This window comes from Lepisosteus oculatus, chromosome 18, assembly GCF_040954835.1.
Source record: "Lepisosteus oculatus isolate fLepOcu1 chromosome 18, fLepOcu1.hap2, whole genome shotgun sequence".
In the NCBI taxonomy this organism is placed as follows: domain Eukaryota; kingdom Metazoa; phylum Chordata; class Actinopteri; order Semionotiformes; family Lepisosteidae; genus Lepisosteus; species Lepisosteus oculatus.
The window spans coordinates 20290874-20316393 of record NC_090713.1 but is presented as its reverse complement, the minus strand read 5'-3'; the positions used below and the strand labels follow the sequence as shown (position 1 = coordinate 20316393).

The 25520-nt window shown below is 50.2% G+C and overlaps 1 protein-coding gene and 1 long non-coding RNA gene across 15 annotated transcripts in view; one reads left to right on the top strand and one right to left on the bottom strand.

The window, feature by feature from the left end:
- The window catches only part of LOC107075879 (neurexin-2-like), a 627393-nt gene extending 612025 nt beyond the window's left edge, over positions 1–15368 (top strand). For 10 of the 14 annotated variants that reach the window (XM_069180400.1, XM_069180406.1, XM_069180401.1 and 7 more), the window contains 2 exons: positions 635–713; positions 11920–15368. In XM_069180400.1, coding sequence (XP_069036501.1) covers positions 635–713; positions 11920–12848 — 1008 coding nt within the window. In that variant the 3' untranslated portion in view covers positions 12849–15368. The remainder of the gene's footprint in view (positions 1–634; positions 714–11919) is intronic. The other 4 variants (XM_069180409.1, XM_069180408.1, XM_069180410.1 and 1 more) reach the window with 1 other exon arrangement.
- On the bottom strand, positions 13524–25188 carry LOC138224095 (uncharacterized). Its single transcript, XR_011182437.1, has 3 exons — positions 25131–25188; positions 20291–20420; positions 13524–13838 (listed from the first exon to the last, which is right to left on the bottom strand). It is a non-coding gene; the product is annotated as an uncharacterized lncRNA (long non-coding RNA).
- Between the last annotated feature and the right edge of the window lie 332 nt (positions 25189–25520).

The following is a 25520-nucleotide window of genomic DNA, read 5'->3' as shown; positions in this document are numbered from 1 at the left end:
CCACAGGCTTCCCTCAAGAAACTGCTGGATGAGATCCAACAGTCAGGACAAGGGGCACTACTTCACACAAAGGGTGGTGGGGGTGTGGAACAAGCTGCCCAGCCATGTGGTCGGAGCCGATATCCTGGCTTCTCTCAGGACACATTAATGAGATCCTCAGATCAATTAAGTACCAGTCCGGCCAGTTTGATACTTTGCAGGCAGGTAAAAGATATTCAATACGTGATACGCTCAATACAAATTGAACCCATTACCACCGAATAAGGAAACACACATGCAGAAGATGAGAAAAACACGTTAGCAGAGGATAATATTTGATGGAAAAAGTAATAAAGGTAACAGGTGTCCAGATTAAACCGGTTAATAGCCATGGGAATAAAGATTATTATTATTATTATTATTATTATTATTATTAAGAACTGAGAACAGGAGCTGTCTTGTGTAACCCACTGGGATTGTGGGAGAAAGAGAGATGTTTGGGGATCGGTCAAGATGTGCTGAAGTCCTGCTGATAAGGATGAGCTCTCCTTCATTTAAAAAAAAAAAAACGGGCGGTTCTGAAGTCTGTTTGTGGGTTGTTTTTGATTTTTGGGGGGGCTTTCTGATTGAGTGCTCCCCTCCCTTCGCATTCCAGAACACGGATGACCTGCTGGTCGCGTCGGCAGAGTGTCCCAGTGATGACGAAGACCTCGAGGAGTGTGAGCAGGGCACTGGTGAGTCCATTCTGGTCATTCGGTGGAACCTTGAAGCCCCGCCCTCCCCACTCCCCCTGCAGGACATGCCACTGCCCCCATGCCACGCCCCTTTCCACATGCAGCTGCGATTGGTCAAGCAAGCCCCGCCTAGTTGGTGACCACGCCCCCCGAACTGTGTTTGCTCCGCCCCCTGGCGCCGCTTAGCCAGATCCCTCTGTTTGTCAAGGCAGATTCATGGGTCCGTTTCTCTGCTCTCTTTGCAATCTTACAGCGATGATCCCTCATAAGGGAGAAACACCTGTGGCTCCTTTTTTATGGACATTATATAGGTAGTGACGTTAATAGTCTTTGAACTGTTTCGCCCCCGAGTGTTGTGAAATGGCAAAAGCCCTTTAAAATTCAGTTCCATAATATGCAAAGGAACAAGTAAATAGGTTTATTCCCTGCTAAAAAGAGAAGAGAGAAAACACAACGTTTCAGCTGTCTCTTCTCTTTTCAGCAGGGAATAAACCTATTACTTGTTCCTTTGCAGACTAAGCATGCTGACGCAGCTCCCCACCCGAACTATTCCATAGTATGTTCCATAGTTGGTTCGTTAGTACAGATAGTGAATGTTACAGTGACGACATGAAACTGGGAGACTCCTAAAATCCCTCAATCTCAATGCTCAACCATATTTGATTTTAATCAAATCCCTCGTTTTATGTTTTAGTGTCACATCTATAAAGGGAGAGGAAACATGTTAAAGGGTTTGGGTTCTGGCAGATTTTTAAAGAATCAGGTCGAGGTAACCTCAAAGCTGCCCTCCAGAGGCTTTCAGTAACGAAACGATCGTGAAGCATTAACCTCAGAGTTTGTACGGTACGGTATATTTCCGTGGAGAGAGACAGAAAGGGGACTTGAGGCAGGTTTTGCCCACTCCAGGTGCTGAGCCAGGGATCACACCCGTGATGGGAGACACAGCCAGAGGTCCCAGGGCCATTTCCATAGAACTTTTCCCTTCCATCGCACTGCTAATAACCAAATGTCTGCGAATGTATTGTGTTGTTATAATAACAGCAGTAGACATAGAAATGGCAGTAGCAGTTTAAGTGGTAGCTCAGAGTTCTCTCAAGAAGCTTTCTTGTTTCTTGATCCTTATTTTTGCAAGAAGGGCCCTAATTGAAAAGCAGAAAAATGGGGATTGAATGGCTTTCTCTGAATTGTAACCTCCACAGTGCTCCCGGGTATTGAAGGAAGGGGTTTCTTCTGCTGGTCCTGGGTGGCCATTATGCATATCACCTCCTCTGGGAGGGAGGGAGGGGGGGTGTCGCACACGCACACGTTCACTTGTGTGTGTGTGTGAGAAGAGGACAGTGCGAACGAACGTTCTCTCGTGGAAAACAGAGCAAAGAAAAGCTCTCGAGTTTTCAGTCATCTTCGACGTACGTCGGTAACGTTGCCGAGATCTGCCGGGGTAGAGGAGTTCAGCTGTGTGCTTGATTGTTCTGCAGCGCGTTATTTCTTTAGTAGAGCCGGAGCTATTGCACTTTATTGCGTGTTTTTCCTTATTGTGCGACAGTGCCTTATTACAGTACTGCACTGTATTCTTTAATGTTGACTTGAACAGCGAATTCACACTACATATTATTCTTTATAGATCTATTATTCTGTATTCGGTATTTCTCTAGTACTTTAAGTGACAGTGTTCATGAATGGTGGCATATCCTTTGCAATGCCTGTCATGAACAGACAGCACTCCCCCCCTCATTTAGCCACTTAAACCAAGGTGGTACTGTAATATTATTATTATTAATAATAATTTAAAAGGTAGGTGGCCTTTTTTTTAAATGCTCCAGTACTTCGATCCTCTTTATAATGAATTTGGAGAGCTCTTACTAGACGCAATCACTCTCCAGGGATTTAACACTGCTGGAGAGAAAAGGGCAGACACCCCAAACGCACTTCCGGTAGGAAACTCCAAGCAGTTTTCCCCCTGCTGGGCACACATGAAACCCTTCATAGTTGCATGTCACACACCCAGAGTGCACGTTACTGCCAGAGACGTAGGGCCGCCACCTCAGCAGTCTACCCCCAACAACAGCCTCCACTTGTGTTCCTGCCCACCTTCTGACCTTCCTCTGGGATAACGGGGCTCCTGGGTAGCTCGGTCAGGGGTTTGCTCAGATCACAGGGTCCCGGGGCGACTACAGCCCGGATGTTGTCTGGGATGTTAGCTGGGACCGTGACCTCGGTATTAATGTCACCCAGCATAAAGGAAACGGGGCCTTTTTCTCCCGGTTTAAAACACATGCTTGAGAGAGACCCGGAGCTGTGGGCACAGCCTTGTGGGTATTTGTCCTCTGCACGCATCTGTATGCAGGAGGCCTGCGGAGCCGGTGGCATGTTCTGAACTTTCTCATTAGCTGCTGGAGGAGAGGGTCCTGAGGGATCGTGGAGAGGCAGCCCTTTGATGTGAGACTGTTCAAACACATCACATCCCAGCCATTTTCTAGTCCATCGCAGGACACACACACTCACACCAGGGCCAATTTTCCCAGAATCCCCCTTTTTCCCCAGAATTAACCCGCCGGGCATGTGTGTGGACTACGGGAGGAAACCGGAGCACCTGGAGGAAACCTATGCAAACATGGGAGAACATGCAAACTCCACCCAGACTGCCCACCACTGCACCACCCATCACAACACGTCCCTTACAGAGATAGAGCAGGATTTTCACCGTGTAGTCTGAGCTCATCAGATCTCAGGAGCACAGCTAGGCTGCTCCTGGTTGCTGTCCGTGGTGTTGGTGGACCAGCAGGGGGGGTGCTCTACCACAATTTCCAATCCAGTACCCCAGTATGGTGACTTGACGTAGTGACCTGTCCTTCAGACGAGATCTGAAACCCAGGACACAGCTGTCAATAAAAATCCCATCGCTGTTTGTTAAAGGGCTGTTAGCCCATTGTGCCCTGCCTTAAATCTACCAAGTTTCTTCCCCCTGATCTACTGGTACAGAATATTTATTTTATAGAAGTACAATTCGAAAATTGCATTATCAGTTTGAGAATGAAGTGTTCGCGGTTCATATTCGTTTAGAACATAGGGCAGCTCTTTGTCATCCAGGCGGGACTTCTCCTGTAGGTGATGCACTCTAGGATGAAAAGATCTATATCAATGCAATTAATTAATATATGCCTGTGATCTCTCTTTGCTCTACGGAAGCCCGTTAGCGCCATGGAGGAAAAAAAAAATGATCGCCGTTTAACGGGCAGCAACAGGACTCTCGTCACAAATGCACGACTCTGTTGGCTACCTCAGCAGCTGCTGTGCTGTCCTGGTTTTGTGTATTTTGGGGTTTTGTTTCGATTGCCCTTGTTTGATTACATTCATGTCTCTGCAAACCGACACACAATCGATCTGATTCTTCCCCCTTCACGGCGTGTTTCCTGCCGTTTGCTGCGTAATTCCAGATTCAGATGTATGAATAGGCTGCAAGCGTGTGTGGGTTTTTTTTTACGCTGCAATATTCCACGATCGACTAACAGTAACGGTAAAACCAAAAGAGTCTGACAGCTCATCGTAAACGTTGTCTGTTCCACGCATTAAAAAAAGCCAGCGATCTACTACCACGTTCCTGCAGTTTCGCGTCGAGAAAGAGTCGTTTGTGAAGTTGTGGCATTTCTGGTTTTCACAAGGATGGTGAAAATGTAACACGTTTACCCCAGGCATGCTCAACGATAGGGTGCTGTACTTCATGTAGACAAAAGACACGTGCTCCTTTAGACTAATTCACTGGCACAGAGAGAAGTGTGAAGCTGTTCTTCTGTTGTTAATGGTACTTTGCATGGGACAATATTCCTGCATATGTACTGTGTTAATGCAAGGATTATTGCATTTAAATGCAATGTGATCTCATTTAAAGGCAGTATTTCTTTTTCCCTCCGTGATAGGCTGGGGCCTGATTTCCAGTCTGGCGAGCAGCACCTTCTGTGTGGAGTTTGCACGTTCCTCACATGTTCATGTTAGCATTTGGGATCCCCCCCCCACACACACACACACACACAGTTCCCACAGGGGTGGTCTCCTCCAACCCCCAGCAATTTCCAGTCTGGAGAGCAGCACCTTTTGTGTGGCGTTTGACCGTTCCTCACATGTTCATCTTAGTATTTGGGCTCCCCCTCCCCCCCCCCCTAAAGTTCCCACAGGGGGGTGGTCTCCTCCAACCCCAGCAATTCTCCTCAACCTGTTGGGCCCATCCCAGCAGCGCAAGGCTGATCACAGCAAAATCCACTCACTGGCCAAAACAACAATAATAATAATAACATCACTAATAATAACATCACTTTATTAACCCTTTACAATTTCTTGCATGAGGAATGTGTCTTTTCGCAGACCCCAGCTTGCTCTCCATGAGACACACAGACAGGGAGAGAGAAACTGGGGGTCAGAGCGCAGGGTCGGGCATTTATACGGCGCCCCTGGAGCAGCTGGGGTGAAGGGCCTGGCTCAGGGGCCCAACAGAGTAGGATTCCTCTGCTGGCTGCGGATTTGAACCGGCAACCTCCCAGCCACAGGCGCAGATCCTGAACCACAGAGCCACAGCTCCGCCCTAAATAAGAAACCCACTGCAGTCTGGGCATGCCCACTTGGCACACGGGGGGGTCACAAAGGATGTCCGCTGGTTATAAAGAGGGCCAGGTGTCAGGAACATAAAGGAGCAGGAAATAAAACAATTCAGATCAAATACACTTGAACGTCAAGCGGCTTGCTTAAACTTGAGGCCCGCGAGTTCTTTACTCTCTGGCACGGCTCTGTCAAAAAGAGGCAAACAAGGACTCGTAGGTTAAAAATATTAATTTAAAACTAAACAGCGCATTCCACAACATCACCACGTACAGCATAAGACGTTATTCTGTATACGGTACAGAACAAGGTGTCCCGAGTCCCATGTTTTTAAGACGCAGACGAATGCTATTCCAGTAACCCGAAATCCTAGAATACCGATATGAAACCCTATATAAAACCCACTAACGAAACACGTGTCTTGCATCCTAAATAGAAGAATTACAATCCGGCACCAAATCTCCCTTCTGTCACCTGGATGCCAAAAAGGAAAGGTGAATTATTTAACATGGCAGAATCTGGTCTCCCGGACTGATCAGAACCCAGTTCTTCTGTTCTGTTCCTCCTACTGTGTCTTCTCGTGCGGTTTCTCGGGCTGCTGAATGTTTATCCTTCATTGACGAGAGCTCACCGCGTTAACCAGAAGTCATTCCCAGTAAGATGCCCTTTGATCATTAGCGTTTGCCGGCCTACAAATTTCCCATCGGCCTTTACCAATCATGGCCTCCTAATAATCCCCCTCTATGAATTGGCTTCATCACTCTGCTCTTCTCCCCCACTGAGAGCTGGTGTGTGGGGAGCGTTCTGGCGCACTATGGCTGCCGTCGCATCATCCAGGTGGGGCTGCACATTAGTGGTGGTGGAGGGGATCCCCATGACCTGTAAAGCGCTTTGAGTGGAGTGTCCAGAAAAGCGCTATATAAGTGTAAGCAATTATTATTATTATTACAAGGTCAGCTGCAACTGAGTAAACTGGAAATCACTGTCTTGCCTGCGTTTTCACGATATAAAAGGCAAACTAACAGCTTTCTAGATTTTATGACCACTATAACACTCTTCTTGGAGCTACTGAATGCCAGGCTGCCAGATGCACATTAACATCTCGAGCGTGTCAAGCTACAAAATAAAGATGGCTGAAAATTAAAAACAAACACTAATTCTGGAGCCCAGAGCTAATAGCCATTTTTTTTTCTATCCAGCTGCTGGTTATCATATATCCTGTCTGGTATAGATCCTGTATGATTATTTGATCGTAGAGGCTGCTGATGAAAGACGAGTGCCCCCCTTTCAGATCTAAGGGTTTCAGAAACTACGCCGGCTGTAATGACCCGACTCCAGTGTGTTCAGACAATGACATGTCAAGAGTGGCGACAAAAGATTGTTCTTATTCTGTGGGACTGAGTTTGGCATTACCTCCTGTGTATTCCTGTGAGGCACTAGAATAAGGATTTCAGGCAGGAAATCTTTATTTATTTATAACGTGACCAACTCAATTCCTGGAGGTTCTTCCAGTCTCCAAAATTGACTGCGTAGTCAATTTGAACAACTGACCTCGTTATTTTCTTAGATTAGACATAGGATTGTTTCCCTCTACGGGTCTTGTACAGTTTACTGCTCAAAACCTCCACTTGTTCAAAATGACGGTTACTTGGAAAAACACCTTGGAGTCTGATTAGAAGTACTGCAGTGATGCAGTAAATTAATTAAGCCAGTTGCATAATCAAAAGCTCAGCGAAACAACATCCAGCAGACACTGGGCTCTCCAAGAGAGGAGCCACACACCCCTGATTTAAGTGTTAGCACTGCGCTGTATGGTACATAGCTCCATCCCAGAGCCTAGAGGTCACCGCAGAAAATCTCCAGTACCAGGGATGGGTATTGGACCGGTTCTGGCATCTGGTAGTTGAATTAAATCGGGACAAGCCGATGGTAAATGGAAACCTTCACCACACTGCAGCCTATCCAGGACTGTCCCTACATTGCACTGGTGATGATGCAAACAACCCCTATTCTTATCCCTATCCTGTAGCTGAGTCAACCACGGGAAAGACTAACACTGCTTGCATGGGGGATAGCGAATAACAGGCCTGCAAAATCTATCCTGCAGCAACTGGAATAGCTCATTTTCAAAAGCACCCCCACTATGCTAGAACGTGCTTTGAGCAGTAAATGCACCATCAGTACAGGTGAGAGACAAAAGCTCTATTTGGCATTCGCATCCGAAGAGTGTACAACCGATACAGCAGGTGTTAACGCGCAGCAGTCTGGGTCAGGAGTTTGTTGCAGGCAGATAACGCTACAGAAGGTACCCCCCCCCACCCAAACTCTGCTGCTGGCTCACTGTGTCCGTCCCCCGTCCCACCCCCCCGGACCCCTCATGATGAGAGTGAGCGAGCCCCCAAAGGATTAAAAACAGAGCTGGTTGCCTGTAACTGTGTGATTGTCGTTGCTGATGCTACTTTTAAATATCGTGAACAGAGAATGCAGGGGGATGGCTTGGGGATGGGTGGGTGGGTGGGGGGGTAGTGTCCATTGTGCTATTATGTCCCTCTGCTGACGAGGACTACCGTTGCCTGATGTCCAGGGATCACAGTTGGCCAATCGCAGCTGCATATGAGAAACGCCCAAACGCCCCCCCCCCTCCCCCTCAGTTGCCCCAGCTCCCAGAGTGCTCAGGTTCAGCCACGTTACTCCTGACACCGCAGGGGACCCCCCCAGACCATAGTACTGTTAAGTGTGCAATGCCCCCGTCCCCCCCCCCCACACACACACACAAAACCCCCGACATTACAACCAGGGGTCTGCTCGTTGCATCTGAGGGAGGGCCGCCGTTGGCGCAGGGAGGAGAGAGAGATCGGCGCCGCTGTGCTGGGCCGCCCAGGCCCGCGGGACCGGGCACGAGCTCGGGGTGGGCTTCCCATCGGAGCGCCGCCCCCTGCCGCCGGGCTGTCTGGGGATCAAGCGCTGGTGGGAAACAGTCTCCCAACGGGCTCATCCGCTGTTCACTAAATTGCTGTTTTCTGGAGGGGGGAGGCGGGGGTGGCAGCACACGTAGGAGAAATAGAAATGGACCGGGGGGGGGGGGGTGCGTGCCTACGCCCGTCTTTCCCCGTGCTGCAGCGGACGGAGGCGTGGTGCTGCGAGGGAGGGGCGTACAGCCCCGCGGCCCGCCAGACAAGTTCTGGGTGCTCACCCTCGCCCTGGAAAGTGATCCGTGTCTGGGCAGCGGCTGTCCCGGCCCCCTCTGCTGTGGATCATCGGCAGAGTACTCCCCCCCAGTGGCGGGACTGGGATTAGCAAGGGCAACAGGGTGATGCCGGGGGGTGGCTCCCGTCAGGTACGGGCAGGAGGAGTCCAGTAAGGGCGACTCGCGTTCGGCCCGGGAGCGAGCCGGGACGCGACGGAGCCGCTGGCGAACTGGCGATTTCCAGTGGGGGTGGGGCAAAAAAATGAAACCGCCTCAAGAATTTGATTTAAGAAATCAAGGGGAAGGCTTTCGGGAACGCACAGGTCCCCGCTCGGAGAGGCGGGGCTGGCCGAGAGCTTACCTTTCAAACAGAAGCCGCCCCGTTTCCACAGAGAGCCAGCAGACAGGCGGGGCGCCTCCCTCAGATGCACACAGAAGCACCTCTTGTTCTGGAAGGCCAGTTCTCTGCCTGTGAAGCCCTCAGATAACCTGTGTGTGTTTGTGGGGGTGGGGGGGGGGGGGGGGGGATTGTGGGCCTGGAAAGGTTAACACCTGTATTTCCTCCCACAAAAAAGCAAATCCTTAACCCCTTCTGCTTTGTTTCCATAACCAAACTTGCTTTGTGTGCAGACTCCAGTAACAAAGGTTTAGTGCATTTCTTTAGGCTTTTTTCTTTGCCTGATGTACCTGTTTGCACATGAGTTACTTTTTTGCTCTAGGTAGTGTGGGGGGGGGAGGGAAGGGGGTGGAGGGAGGGGATTTTATTTGGAATTTATTTTTTCTATTGGATACCGCGTCAAAGCATCTTTGCCCTTGTGTTGAACCGGTGGAGCTGAGCTCGAGGCTGCGCAGGAAGTCGCCTGCCAGCGGACAGTGAGGACCCCCCCCCCTAGCCTGGCCCTGCTAGGGAATCCCTGCCCCCCCCTTCCCCCACCCGGACCCTTCACCCCCTCACGAGCCGATCGTGTGCCTCCTCGACGTTAGGAATTGAGAGGACCGATCACCCCCAGGAAGACGGCCCAGTCTCAATCGCCCGTGCGGCGACCCCCCCCCACACCCATCGCTCACGCCACACTCGCTTGTGGGCGCAGCTCCGTCTTCGTACCCCGACTCCACAACTGCCCACCGCCCCTCGCCCCACCACCCCCCCCCAACAACATCTGACCCCCTCGTGCAAGTCGTGCAGGTGTGGGAGAGTCCGATTTCGCTTTTTAAACCCAGAATGTGGGGTCAGTGGGGGGGTGATCTGTAAACTGTAAAAACAATGTTTTTTGAGTATGTTTTCCCACAATCCAGCTCACCTCTGGATTTGTGGTTAAAAGTGCCCTGATGCAAATTCTGAACGTGTTCATAAATGTCATTTTCCTGATCTGGGGGCAGAAGCAGAAGCTAGATTTCCGCTTTAGGATTCGGTTTTCGGTTCACCGCAGAGCAGATGTGCTTCAGAAAGAAAAGGACCGGTATCCCGGCCCGTTGAGCCTTCTGTCTCTCTCCCTGTCCGGGACCCAGAAACACAGGGTCCAGGTCCCCCGTATATGAACCCCTTACACCCCCCCTCCCCCAAAATCACCCTCCTTCTCCCCCATCTTCAGCCCGGTCTGGAACGAGAAGTGAACCCAACAGACTGTCTGTTGTCCGAGCGGGGAAAAAAAAAGAAAACATCACTGTTCTTGTTACAGGATATTCATATATTCCTTTTGGGAGGGAAAAAAAATGCAGATTTCCTTCTTGTTCCTCCTCTCGCCCTTCAACACCCACCTATTGTGAGGGAAAAGGAATTAGATTCCCCAAAACAAAAGATTTTATAAGTCATTCTACAGTGATTAGAGCACATAAACCGTCTGATTTCCCTTTTCCTTCTTAGTAATTTTTAATTTCCAGGACTTGTCTTTCAGCTTTTTTTATATTAAGATGCAACTGAATTGTGCTATATCAATTAAATGTATTATTATTATTTTACACGGTGGCAGGAAGTCTCACCTTCATGAGGGAAGTGTCTGTCCTGAACTGGGACTTCATTCAGGCAAAAGCTGATCTCTTGCACTTAAATGTTAACGTGCGAGGACAAAGTCAAACTGTTTCTTGCTGTTAAGGCCTGTTAAAGAACTTGCACGCTGTGCACGTCTTACTTTGATTTTCATGCACTTTAACGTACCGGAACGAACAGCGTTGAGATTGAGAAACGCGTTCACAAAATGACGAATGGATAGCCAAGTGCATATCATTTTTAAATATATCGTCTTGAAATCGCCAGCGCTGGGCTAGGAGCCTCTGGTGTCACCAACAGCTAACACCTCGAGTCCCGGACTTGGGACGCCCCAAGTACCTGTAACCCTGCGAGCGCTGTATCGCCGCCCCAGACGACATCAAGGGACACACACAGCACATTACACACATACCAGAAAAAGCAGCAGTATATCAGGGTTAACAACCATCTGTCCCTGATCAAGGCTAAAAAAAAAAACTTTTTCTCAAAATTACACCTTGATGACAGATGTAATTTCTATCCCTGGTGGCTTAGGAACATTCTGGGGGTCAAAGTTGAAAGGTTAAAAGGTTAGGGGTGGGAGGGGGCCACTCAAAGGAGGAAATCTGCTATCCCACCCTCGCCTTTGACCCAGTGTCCGTGAAATAACTCAAATCCGACAGTAACTCGCTAACATCAGGCTGCCCTCTTGTGAAATGACGACGGATGTTTAATCTTTTTTTTTTAAAAAAAAAAAGCTAGAGAAAAGGATCATTTGTCAAATGGGGGTGGGGGAGTTGTTTTTTTTTTTTTACTATCCGAGAACAATCTTACACAGCTTTCTTTTTGTAATTTTTTTTTTCATGCTAAAATCATGCGGCCAATTTGTTGATGTAAGTGACCTGAACTCCGTGGTTTGCTATCTTATTTAAACAAACAAACAAAAAAAACAGGGAAAAAAAAATTAAAATGAATAGTTCAGAATAGACATTAGGGATAGCGAGAGAGAGAGAGGAGAGAGAGAGATAAAATGTTTTAGCTGTTGAACTGTTGTCTAGTTTGTTCTTTCAAGAATAGTTACCAGTACAGCCATACCATACTGCAGTTACTGTTACCACTAGGTGTTGAGGAGTGAATCTAGTTTCTAGTCTGAATGAGCTAATTGTCCATACTTAACCTAGACTTCTCTATAATGTTAGAGATATAGAGCAGGTTCAGCACAGTCAGCGTATACAACTCTATATAAATAGAATTTTAGCCACTAACTAAAAATAAAAAAAATCTAACTGTAGAAATAACTAAATGCTAAGTCTTAGTGCTGTTCTGACTGAGGATATTCTTGTGGTGTTGTTGGTTTTCTTTTTTTTTTTGCTGGTTTCTGTCCCAAGGGGACGTGCTCCGTGCTGCACTGACGCCATCTCCCCTTCCCTCTCCCCCCCCCTCCTTCTCTCTCTCTCTAATCCTAGGAGGTGAATTAGTCCTGCCCATAATTACCGTGGACTCCCTAGACCCCCCCTCCATTGCCACCCGCTACCCCGTCATCCCCCCGCCCCCCACGTACCGCCCGTTCCTCACCCTGCTCGAGACCACCAAAGAGTCCCTGACCCTGCCCAACGTGCGGCCCCCCTGCCCCCCGGACCAGGAGGACTGCGAAGACCCCATCGACGTCTCGGCCTACGGCTCGGGGGAGATGACGGAGTCGGACGACGAGGATTATTACAAAAACTCCCCGCTGGTCACGGACAGGACGGTCCTGCCCCCGCCGCCCGCCGCCAGCGGGGGCGCCGAGGGCGCCCAGCACCCCCGGGGCGACCGCCACTTCCTCCCCAAGCCCAACTCCCGCTCCCCTTCGTCTTCGTCGTCCGCCTCCTCCTCCTCTTCCTCCTCGTCCCCCACCCCCAACCCCGACCAGCTCCACCGGCAGCACAAGCCCAGCGGGCACATCCCCGCCGGCAAGATGAACACCCGCGACCAGGTGCTGCTGCCCCCGGCCCCCACCCCCTTCGACCCCGACCACGGCGGCCGGCACCGGCACCACCCCCACCCCGGTATAACCTACCTCCCCAATTTCCACAATCTGCCCACAGCCAACCCCACGGGCCCCGGCGAGAGGGGCCCCCCCGGCGCGGTGGAGGTGATCCGGGAGTCCAGCAGCACCACGGGCATGGTGGTGGGCATCGTGGCCGCCGCCGCCCTCTGCATCCTCATCCTGCTCTACGCCATGTACAAGTACCGCAACCGGGACGAGGGCTCCTACCAGGTGGACCAGAGCCGCAACTACATCAGCAACTCGGCGGCGCAGAGCAACGGCGCCGTGGTCAAGGAGAAGCAGCCCGGCGCCGCCAAGACCGCCACCAAGAACAAGAAGAACAAGGACAAGGAGTACTACGTCTGAGAGCGGCCGGAGGGGAGAGGCAGACCGAGAGGGAGGGGGGGGGGGGAGAACAAGCCTTGGGCAATGCCAGCTCCCCCCTCCCCCACCACCACCACACCACCCTTCGCCCCTGACCGCATCAACGCCAAATCTCAACGGTCCCCACCCCACGCCCCCCCCTCCATCCCCGACGACGCTGCCATCTTGTTTTCGCCTTGCCTGGTTCGTTCTTTTGCGCCTGGCACTTGGGGAAATGGCCGGGCGGTACCCCACCCACCTTCGACGGAGAGACACGGCCGGCCAGGAAAGGAAGGGGAAGCCCGGGGCTGGATCGCGGCGCCCTCCAGAGGCTCGTTCTTCTTTTTCCTTTCCCCCCTGCTGTCGTGTGTGTGTGTGGCCAGTCTCCGCCGTTTCCAGTTAATTCGCGTCTGAAACGCCCCCCCTCGCGAAAGCAACAAACTTAATGAACTGCTGCCGAGGCGTTTGCGACAGAATGGGAAGGGAATTATACCCCGCTCTCCGGCGAGGCGCTGAGCGGGCGGAAACGCCGCCATCTTGCGCTCGAAGGCTGCCCCCCCGACTTCCTGTCCTTTTTCTCGGAGGCCTGAGGGGCCCTTATGAAAGAAATCAAGTGCATCTGACGGCAGTAAAAGAGAAAAAAAAAGACAGGAGGGGGCTGACAGCGTTTTGTTTAAAAAAAAAAAACGAACCGTTTGAACTAAACCGTCTCTCGACAAGGAGCCGGCAATGGACTCCTGTCTGGAGAGACAGGGTCCCCCAGCCCGGCATCGCTTTTAGAAAGAGCCTGCAAAAAAAAAAAACAATATTGACAAGAATATCGGAACGAAATGGGGTGGAAAAAAAGCCTCAAATGCTAACCGTCGTCCCAGCCTGCAGCTGCTACCTTTTCCACCTCTGGGTCTCTCCCTCCCTCTCTCTCGCCTCTCTCTTTCGTCCGACTAAGGTGCTAATGCGACATTATTTTGCTGTGTTTCGAAGCATGTAGTATTCCTGTACAAAAGAAGAAAACAAAAAGCCGTTTCAGTGACACGAAAAAAAAAAAGGTGGGGGACGAAGCTACATCGTCGTCTCCGCCCACCCCCCCCCTCCTCAAGACCGGGGAGAGAAGCCGGGTGGCGTGACGGACGGCGCCAATTATTTAATAATTTAAAAAAGAATCAAAACCGCGTCAAAGACTTTGGTATAAATATATATGTAAAGACCTTTCAGACACCTGTGGACTACCTGGAAGCTTATTGAGAAAACAAAACTGGGTGCTTGGCGCTGGGAAATAACCCAGGCGAAGAGACACTTGTTCATTTCAAAGAGACATATTTCCCACTCCCCCCTGACGACGACAAGACGCTAACGGGGGGGACAGGCAGCCATCTTGTTTTTCCTGGGAAACGAAATTAAAGCGAGGAAACGAGGATTTTTACCGGCTTAAAAGAGCGAAGGACATTCTTGCGGAAGGCTTAAAGCCTTCGATAGTCTTGACAAGGAGGGGGAAAGCAAACCTAACCGACTTTTAAGGCGACTTTTTCGTCGTTTTCCCCATCGGTCGAGACCGGAATGAAACCGATGACGGACAAAACGCCGCCTGAATAACACTTGTGAAGAGAAAATTAAAAACAAAAAAGGAGACCAGGGTCCTCTTGAGATGAGACAGAACTCTAGTATTCCAATTTTTTTCTTGAGTCCATTAAAAAAAAACTGTTAACATGAAAAGAAAAAAAAACCTTTAAAAAGTTTGTGAAATGTCTAAATATTTGAATCTCTCATCCCCCATTGCCGAGGATAACGTGTTTTCCCTGTTAACCATTCCTGTTTCAGAATGACAAAAAAAAATTAGTCTGAGAAACTTCAAATTTGTATGCTTTTTTTCCTACATGACCGCCGTAATTTGGGTTTAAACACATCTCAGATGCTCTCCTCTTAACAGTTAGAGGGAATTCAACCCACTAACACTTGGTTCCATTGTTAAAGCAAATCTGTGCCGATATCACACTTTGGTGTAGAAAACTGAAGCCCAGTTTCACTTTCCATATATGTTTTCTGTCAAAATCTGATCCCATTTGAAGAAGGTAGCTGGATCCTTCATTTTATTGACTTATTATTTATATTTCTGTTCATATTTTTCTTTTTTTTTTACTTTTTTTTTTACAAACTGTACAACCATAGGCTACTCCCAGTATCTTCCTGTTCTTATTAAATGTTATTGTAAAGTGTTGCCAGTGAGATGAAATCTAAATATGTGTACATTAACAGAGGGAAAAAATACAATTGGTTATATACTTCTTAAACCTGATGCGTCATGTGCTTTGTTCTTGAGAACAGCTGTTGCACTGTCTCGGTGGGATAACCACAGGAGTCCAAGGACATCACGTCACTTTTGAAACAGGACATGGGGATTGTAAAACTGCCACTGAATACAATGTCAGGAATACATTATGCTGTTGTTAAACTGAGTATGCTCAAGCAGAGAAATAACAAAAACATTCCTTAAGTGTTAATATTAAATTTCATTAAAGGCATCCGTTACTTTGTTGTCTTCACAGTTAAAATAACACAGTAACACTTGATCACCTGATAAAGTATTACTGTACACCTGCAGCAAGAATAGAGACTGAAGGCAGGAATAGTGAAGAGCTCACCGCTCTGATCCTACCGATGGCAGGAATAGTGAACAGCACTGCTCACCTGCTCTGACTGACGGAAGGAATAGTGAACGACACCTCTCACCCACTGACCGACGGGAGAAATAGTGAACGACGCTGCTCGCCCTCTCTGACCGACAGCAGGAATAGTGAACGACACTGCTCACCCCCTTCTGACTGACGTCAGGACTAGTGAACGACACTGCTCACCCTCTCTGACCGACGGCAGGAATAGTGAACGACACACTGCTCACCCGCTCTGACCGACAGCAGGAATAGTGAACGACACTGCTCACCCTCTCTGACCGACGGCAGGACTAGTGAACGACACTGCTCACCCTCTCTGACTGAAGGCAGGAATAGTGAACGACACTGCTCTCCCGCTCTGACTGAAGGCAGGAATAGTGAACGACACCGCTCATCCACTGACCGACGGAAGGAATAGTGAACGACACTGCTCACCCGCTCTGACCGACGGCAGGAATAGTGAACGACACTGCTCACCCTCTCTGACTGAAGGCAGGAATAGTGAACGACACCGCTCACCCGCTCTGACTGAAGGCAGGAATAGTGAACAACAACGCTCATCCACTGACCGACGGAAGGAATAGTGAACGACACTGCTCTCCCGCTCTGACTGAAGGCAGGAATAGTGAACGACACCGCTCATCCACTGACCGACGGAAGGAATAGTGAACGACACTGCTCACCCGCTCTGACCAACGGTAGGAATAGTGAACGACACTGCTCACCCTCTCTGACTGAAGGCAGGAATAGTGAACGACACCGCTCACCCGCTCTGACTGAAGGCAGGAATAGTGAACGACACCGCTCACCCGCTCTGACTGAAGGCAGGAATAGTGAACGACACCGCTCACCCGCTCTGACTGAAGGCAGGAATAGTGAACAACACCGCTCATCCACTGACCGACGGAAGGAATAGTGAACGACACTGCTGTCCCGCTCTGACAGACAGCAGAAATAGTGAACGACACTGCTCACCCGCTCTGACCGACGGCAGGAATAGTGAACGACATCGCTCATCCACTGACCGACGGAAGGAATAGTGAACGACACTGCTCACCCGCTCTGACCGACGGCAGGAATAGTGAACGACATCGCTCATCCACTGACCGACGGAAGGAATAGTGAACGACACTGCTCACCCACTCTGACAGACGGCAGAAATAGTGAACGACACTGCTGTCCCGCTCTGACAGACGGCAGAAATAGTGAACGACACTGCTGTCCCGCTCTGACAGACGGCAGAAATAGTGAACAACACTGCTCACCCGCTCTGACCGACGGCAGGAATAGTGAACGACACTGCTCACCCCCTTCTGACTGACGGCAGGAATAGTGAACGACACTGCTGTCCCGCTCTGACAGACGGCAGAAATAGTGAACGACACTGCTGTCCCGCTCTGACAGACGGCAGAAATAGTGAACGACACTGCTCACCCGCTCTGACCGACGGCAGGAATAGTGAACGACACTGCTCACCCCCTTCTGACTGACAGCAGGAATAGTGAACGACACCGCTCACCTGCTCTCCCTGAAAGTAGGATCACTGAATAATGCTGCTCACCAACTCGGACCAAAGCTTTTGTAATATCACATAGCATCGCTACACAAAACTATTAAGCACCACTATGTTCACCTCTAGTAAAATGGAAATAACCTAACCTTTGGTCATAGTTTCACAGACAATATGGGGTCACGTGATTGCTCTGTATTTCTCCCATAACAAACACCAGGGGTTCCCAACCCTGGGCCGCCTGGAGACCCACACACTGGGCAGTTTTTGTTCCAGCCAAGTTTTCAGTTACTGAACTAGCAATTGACTTAATAACAGGATGAATTTGAACTGGGTGACTGTTCTCAGATTTCAGACCTTGCATTTCCTAGTTCAAATCAAATCCCGCATTTGAATCAACAAACACACAAGCAGATGTTAACAAATCGAGTGGCTTATAAACTCAATGAAGGCTTCTATTAGGTCATTAAGATCAAGTGGAATGAAAACGAGCAGGTGTGTGTGTGTGTGTGCCCCCGGAACCAGGATTGGGTAGTTCTGGCAGACACTGTACCAGGATACCCACAAATCTAGGTTTTTAAAAGGTCACCCTTTTAACATGCCACCTGCTAAAACACATTCAAGTCTGTCATCAGTTTACCAAGAAATAAATCCCTTCATTTGGAATGCAGGTATGTCAGTAGGTGATCCAGGGCTCTTTAAACCCAGAGCTCGTTAAGGGTTGAGCTGGAATGAAAACCAGGATTGGACATCCTCCGAGCTAAAGGATCAAATAGAGCCCAGAATTACTTAAAGCTCTGTCACGATTAAATTATAAAACAGCACAGATCATAAATCCTAGGGCAAAGGACTGGAAAAGACTACATTACTGTGTGAGTTTCATCTAAAACAACATGACCCATTATGTTTGGATAACGACAACGCTCTTAATGAGATGCTTTTAGTTATTAACAGCGTGGTTTTTTTTTCCAATTAAAAATGTTCGATTTCAGCAGAAGCTGAAGACCTCTGATTCAGAGATCTCCAACCCTATGCCTGGTGAGTCTCAATCCAGCAGAAATGCATTGGTATAAGAACCATGGACTGTCTGCGATAAATTAAGTGGACAAAGCAAAAAAATGTTAATGCACTACAGACCTCAAGAGCAGCATTCCCTTGACTGCGGAGTTACTACCCTATAGCCTGATCCTATCTGCTACCAGCAGCAAAAAACAAAATTGCGCCTCATCAGTACTGGGTGGGAGATCGCTAAAGAAAATATGGTTCTGCTGTAAGTGATATTGGTGGACCAGTAGGGGGCACTCTTCCCTCTGGTCCAGAATGTTCAAATCGTGTTGTAGGAGGCGCTGATCTTTGGATGAGACATCGGGACCTCGGTTCAAGTATCTGGTCCTTAAGGATCCCATAGCTGTCTGTACGATTAGGGGTGTTAAACTCCACTCAGGGTTTTAACATTATGGCCACCCTAAAACTTCCCCCCCCTTAATTGAATTTGTGAAGCAGTTTCTCACTCCTGCCCTTGATCTGCCAAGTAGGGCTACTGGTGGTGCAGAATGAACACTGTGCGTCTCCCAGGTGGGGGCTGCTGGTGCAGAATGAACACTGTGCGTCTCCCAGGTGGGGGCTGCTGGTGCAGAATGAACACCGTGCGTCTCCCAGGTGGGGGCTGCTGGTGCAGAATGAACACCGTGCGTCTCCCAGGTGGGGGCTGCTGGTGCAGAATGATCACTGTGTGTCTCCCAGGTGGGGGCTGCTGGTGCAGAATGATCACTGTGCGTCTCCCAGGTGGGGGCTGCTGGTGCAGAATGAACACCGTGCGTCTCCCAGGTGGGGCTGCTGGTGCAGAATGGTCACTGTGTGTCTCCCAGGGGGGGCTGCTGGTGCAGAATGGTCACTGTGTGTCTCCCAGATGAGGCTGCTGGTGCAGAATGGCCACTGTGTCACCTCCAGGGGAAGAGGTCTAGAAAACCTGCAGTAATTTAGGGTGATCTATAAAACTCAACTGGATTGGGGCTCTCCAGGAGTGGGGTTAAAGACACCCAGGGTCACTGAAAAGCTGCTGCTCCACGCAAAGGACAGAGGGCCACCCAACGGAAAACGCTGGACTCTAAAATGTTGCAGGTAAGTGTAGGAAGATCCATGTGAACAACACCGTGGATGAGCGAATTTGTGAAGGTACTGGAGGGTACACATTGTCATGACTCGAGCACAACCGAACGCCCTTGGATGAGATGATAAACGTGCCCAAAACAGAGGGTTCCTTTGCCTTATTGTGAATCCTCACACATCATATATTGTACACATGTAATCAAACACATGTAAGATCCCATTTTTATCAATTAGAATATATTGCTGGAAGGCAAGACATCAGCAGGCGTAGAGTTTTAGAATTTGGACATCTCTGTATTCAGCACGGGCTTATTTGTGCGGGACGTTCTGGTCTTGAATACCGAACAGTTCATCTGGCTCAGGGAGGTCTTGCTCAGTCCAGCCTAGTCCACCAGTCAGTCCAGCCCACCAGCTAACCATTCAAATCCATCTGTCAGGGTGGACTGTCCAACAAACCAGGAAGCACTGAGAGACAGGCTGTCCAACAAACCAGGCAGCACTGAGAGACAGGCAGTCCAATGCAGCAGTCAGTATTGAGAGATAGGCTGTCCAACAAACCAGACAGCACTGAGAGACAGTCAGTCCAACAAACCAGGCAGCACTGAGACAGGCAGTCCAACAAACCAGGCAGCACTGAGAGACAGGCAGTCCAACAAACCAGGCAGCACTGAGAGACAGGCAGTCCAACAAACCAGGCAGCACTGAGAGACAGGCTGTCCAACAAACCAGGCAGCACTGAGAGACAGGCTGTCCAACAAACCAGGCAGCACTGAGAGACAGGCTGTCCAACAAACCAGGCAGCACTGAGAGACAGGCTGTCCAACAAACCAGGCAGCACTGAGAGACAGGCTGTCCAACAAACCAGGCAGCACTGAGAGACAGGCTGTCCAACAAACCAGGCAGCACTGAGAGACAGGCTGTCCAACGCAGCAGTCAGTATTGAGAGACAGGCTGTCCAACAAACCAGGCAGCACTGAGAGACAGGCGGTCCAATGAACCAGTCAGCAGGACAGCACTGAGAGACAGGCCGTCCGGTGAACCAGCAAGCCAAGCAGCACTTTTGGATCTGTTTGCTAAATACCTCCGGTCATCGGATGCAGTTAATTACCTTACCCCAGCCAGGTCTCGGTCAAGATGATGACCCCTGGCAGGACACTCACCTACACGTGACAAACAGCACCCTCATCAGTGACCCCCGGTGACACTGCCCTGGCTCTGCTGTCAGCAAGGGGGTACGCCCTCAACACCCCATCCCAAGGATTTTGGGGGTGATCTGTGGGGCCTCCTGGCCTATATTAAAGAACATACTGTAGGTTACAAATGAGAGCAGGTCATTCAGTTGATCAAGTATCTCATCCAGCTCGGTCTTACTGGGGTTTTTTTTTAAACCAACAAAAGTACACGATGCGTAAAGTCACACATTACAGGACATGTTAACTGTGGGGGACAGTGCGGACTCTGAGAATAACTGACGAGAAGGAAAAACACAGGATTCACAATCCCCTTGCCCACATCCCTCCCAACAAGGAGCAAAACTAAAGGAGAAAGAGGCAGAAAGACCCCACAAAAGAGCATTGCAAAGTACTAATTGCACTGAACAGTCTCTAGGAAGCGAAGAAAACCGTGCCAGTTCTCTCAAGTGGCATCTGAGGAGCCAGTCAGTGACAGACTGAGGTGTAGCGTGTGGGAGAGAGGCTCAAAGCCTCGAAATAGTGCAGAAACGGTTGCCAAGCTTTAAAAATCTTAATGGTGGAACTGTGTGGATCAAATTTTCCTCCAATTTAAGAAAGTGCATTATATCTCCGATCCGCTGCAAAAATGTCGCAGCTTGTGTCCAATTAAACAGGGTGAGGCGCCTCGCTAGGAGGATTTTAAAAGCCAGACTGTCAGATTATGTTTTTGATGGAGTGAGACTGCGTAGTTGTGCCACGCTGGGTGGAGTTTGCATGTTCTCCCCTGTGTGGTTCATGTGGGTTTCTTCCCACAGTCCAAAGACATGCTGGGAGGTGAAGTGGCTTCTGGGGAAAACTGCACCTGCTGTGTGTGTGTGTGTGTGTGTGTGTGTGAGATGGACTGGCGTCCCATCCAAGGTGTACCCCACCTTGTGCCCATAGCTTGCTGGGTGTGTGTGTGTGTGTCTGTGTGTGTGTGTGTCTGTGTGCCTGTGTGTGTGATGGACTGGCGTCCCATCCAAGGTGTACCCCACCTTGTGCCCATAGCTTGCTGGGTGTGTGTGTGTGTGTCTGTGTGTGTGTGTGTCTGTGTGCCTGTGTGTGTGATGGACTGGCGTCCCATCCAAGGTGTACCCCACCTTGTGCCCATAGTGTGTGTGTGTGTGTGTGTGTGTGTGTGTGATGGACTGGCGTCCCATCCAAGGTGTACCCCACCTTGTGCCCATAGCTTGCTGTGTGTGTGTGTGTGTGTGTGTGTGTGTGTGTGTCTGTGTGTCTGTGTGTCTGTGTGTCTGTGTGTCTGTGTGTCTGTGTGTGTGATGGACTGGCGTCCCATCCAAGGTGTACCCCACCTTGTGCCCATAGCTTGCTGGGTGTCTGTGTGTCTGTGTGTCTGTGTGTCTGTGTGTCTGTGTGTCTGTGTGTCTGTGTGTCTGTGTGTCTGTGTGTCTGTGTGTCCGTGTGTCCGTGTGTCCGTGTGTCCGTGTGTCCGTGTGTCCGTGTGTCCGTGTGTCCGTGTGTCCGTGTGTGTGATGGACTGGCGTCCCATCCAAGGTGTACCCCACCTTGTGCCCAGAACTTGCTGGGATAGGCTCCATCTCCCCCACAATCCTCTACTGGATAAAGTGGTTAGAAAATGGACAGATGGATTACACAGGGTACACTACAGTCTAATGGCATTTCTTTCTGAAGGTTGGAAGTTTGTGTTCCTCGTTGTCCCACGTCTCCGTGCTGTATACCACAGACTTGACTTGACGCTTGACCTCCGGCCTCCCCTGTTCCGCCACAGCTCCACTGCGACGGCTGTAAGAACACACGTCGGGCCCAACCCAGCCTGCTCTGAATTCCGGTTAACGTGGGATTAACGGCCGTGCAGCTCCCAGCCGGAGAGGACAGGCCGGGGCCTGGCGCGGCTCCTTCAGAAATGAAAAACGACCGTCTCCGAAAATCACTGGTTTCCCGGCGAGGCGACCCAAACGCGGAGAGGGGAGAGGGGGAGAGAGGAGAGGGGAGAGAGGGTGAGAGGGGGAGAGAGAGGGAGGGAGAGGAAGAGATGATAGAGGGGAGAGGGGAGAGGGGGAGAGGGGAGAGAGAGGGGAGAGGGGAGAGAGAGGGGAGAGGGGAGAGGGAGAGAGTGGGAAAGGGGGAAAGGGAGAGGGAAAGGAGAGAGAGGGTGAGAGGGGGAAAGGGGGAGAGAGAGGGAGGGAGAGGGAGAGATGATAGAGGGGAGAGGGAGAGGGAGAGATGATAGAGGGGAGAGGGTGAGAGGAGAGAGAGAGGGTGAAAGGAGAGAGAGGGAGGGTGAAAGGAGAGAGAGGGGAGAGAGAGATGATAGAGGGGAGAGGGGAGAGAGAGGGAGAGGGAGGGTGAGAGGAGAGAGAGAGATGATAGAGGGGAGAGGAGAGAGAGAGATGATAGAGGGGAGAGGAGAGAGAGAGATGATAGAGGGGAGAGGAGAGAGAGAGATGATAGAGGGGAGAGGGGGAGAGGAGAGAGAGAGAGGGTGAGAGGAGAGAGAGAGGGAGAGGGAGGGAGAGGAGAGAGAGGGAGGGTGAGAGGAGAGAGAGGGGAGAGAGAGATGATAGAGGGGAGAGGGAGGGTGAGAGGAGAGAGAGAGGGTGAGAGGAGAGAGAGAGATGATAGAGGGGAGAGAGAGAAGATAGAGGGAGAGAGAGAGATGATAGAGGGGAGAGAGAGAGATGATAGAGGGGAGAGAGAGAGAAGATAGAGGGGAGAGGGGAGAGGGAGAGAGAGAGGGAGAGGGAGAGAGGGAGGGAGAGAGAGAGAGAGAGAGAGAAGCTTGCCCACAACACCACAGAGCGTGTCATTCGAACAAATCTGTGGGATATTAACCAGACGTGTATGAAGAGTGATCCCATTAGAGGGTACAATTACCGAAGTGCTCTGCAAGCGCCTGCGAGCTATTCCTGTGTCCCACCCCCCTTCTCTCCCCTATGTGCCGAGATGTCAGGCTCGTAATGAGCCTGTTTGTTTGTTTGATGTGTTTAGTAGGGGATGAGTGCTGACGGAGCAGAAGATTCGGGCCTCGCTGGCGTTTGGGCTGAGCGAGCCGCAGTAGCAGTGAATAAGGCTATACTGTACTGTACTGAGGTTTCTCCTGCAGCAGCAGCGGCCTTTGCATCTGGTTGCGTGTGTGTACAAGGACCAGCGCCGTTTCGTTCCTCAGTTTCCCTACGGGATTAATAAAGTATTATCTATCTATCTGATCCAGAGGTCCTGCTGTACCGGAGCGACACTTGAGCCGATCCTTGCAGGGGGCTGTGGAGGGGCAGGAGTGAGGACTGCTGCCTCCGTGCGCTGGGGCCCTGGGTTCAATTTTTGGAGCCGGGGTGCTGTCTGGGTGGAGTTTGCATGTTCCCCCTTGCGTTTGTGTGGGTTCCCTCTGGGTGCTCCAGTTTCCTCCCGCGGTGCAAAGGCAGGCTGGCGGGTTAGTCGGCTTCTGGGGGAGCTGGCCCTGGTGGGATCGTGAGTGGGTGGGTCCTGTGATGGACTGGTGTCCTGTCCGGGGTGTACCCCGCCTTGCACCCAGTGCTTGTTGGGATAGGCTCTGGCTCCCTAGCCACCCTGCCGTCTGTGTGGGTCCCGATGCCGCAGTATAATGACGGGGGACACTAGACTGTAAACAGGCACTGGAGCTCAGCAGGGCAGGTGTGAGCCTGGTCAGTACCTGGAGGGGAGACTCCTGGGAAAAACTATGGTTGCTGCTGGAAGAGGTGTTAGTGGGGCCAGCAGGGGGCGCTCACCCTGCGGTCTGTGTGGGTCCTAATGCCCCAGTATAGTGACGGGGACACTAGACTGTAAACAGGCGCCGTCCTTCAGATGAGACATCAAACCGAGGTCCTGACTCTCTGTGCTCATTAAAAATCCCAGGGTGTTTCTCGAGAAGAGTAGGGGTGTTACCCCGGTGTCCTGGCCAAATTCCCCCCCTGGCCTTTACCCATCATGGCCTCCTAATAACCCCCCCTCTCTGAACTGGCTCCATCACTCTGCTCTCCTCCCCACTGAGAGCTGGGGTGTGGGGAGCGGACTGGCGCCTCATCCAGGTGGGGGTACACACTGCTGGGGGGTGGAGGGGATCCCCATTACCTGGACAGAGCTCTGAGTGGAGGGTCCAGAAAGGCGCTATAGAAGTGTAAGGAGTTATTATTATAATTATTCCTAACAGACCGGGGGAAAGATCAAACCAGTTCACGCCAGATTGCGGCCAGAAAGACTTTTTATTCCGTTCACCACAAACGCCAGATTCACATTAATTTCCTGCGCAACCCATTTTAATCAACTGCTCTGTCTCCGCTGTGTGTGTGCTTGTTTTTATATATTTCTATGGCGTCTGAGCCTGGCTTTTAAAGATATAATAACCGGGAATCCTGTCTTGTTGCTTTTCAATGCAGAGGGGACGACGCGACTGCTCTTGAAGGCGACACGCATGCCTGTTAAAAGTGTGTGATTATATTTGAAAATTACAAAATCCTCTCAGCTTTTAGCTTTTGTTTTTATCAACAAACTCCAGGGAAGGCTCTCTAGAGTTTTTAGGAGAAAAAGCTAAACCGGCAAATTCCTGGTTATACAGGAGGGAAAAATAGTACAGTCGCACGAAAGTGCCAGTTCAATATTTCTGACCTTTCTTATTTAAAGTAAGCAATAAAAATAAATGTACGTGCACATATATATCTATATAACGCTAAGAGCAGTTCTCCGTCACTTAACAACAAAACGCTTGTAAAACAAAGGAAAGGCTGCAGCTAATCGACCGTTTAATAAAAACCTGCGTTAAACCCTTTTTTTTAAAAAAAAAATAAAAAGTTACCTTCGTTAGGCAAGCGCGCCTCTCCTCGCGAAACAGGTGCCGCGCGTCCATTTCCGGTGACGTCACCCGAGCATCACGGTCCATTTCCTGTTCGGTAGAACAATTGCTTGATTGACCGAACTCTGCGTTGAAGACGCATTTACAATGGCCCCGGAACGACCATCAAATTAATTCCAGACAATCTGTAACAATTGGTGCGTGCTGTAACTCGCCTTGCATGACCAGAAATTGGATTATTATCTAACGGCAAACCTACCTACCTACCTTGAGGAAGAGATACAGTTAGCACAATCAAAAACAAGGGTTAAGAATGCAGGGGGGGATACTGGAAGACCTGCTCTCGAATTGATATGGATTTGTCAATCGACAGCTCCTGAGCAGACCCCATTT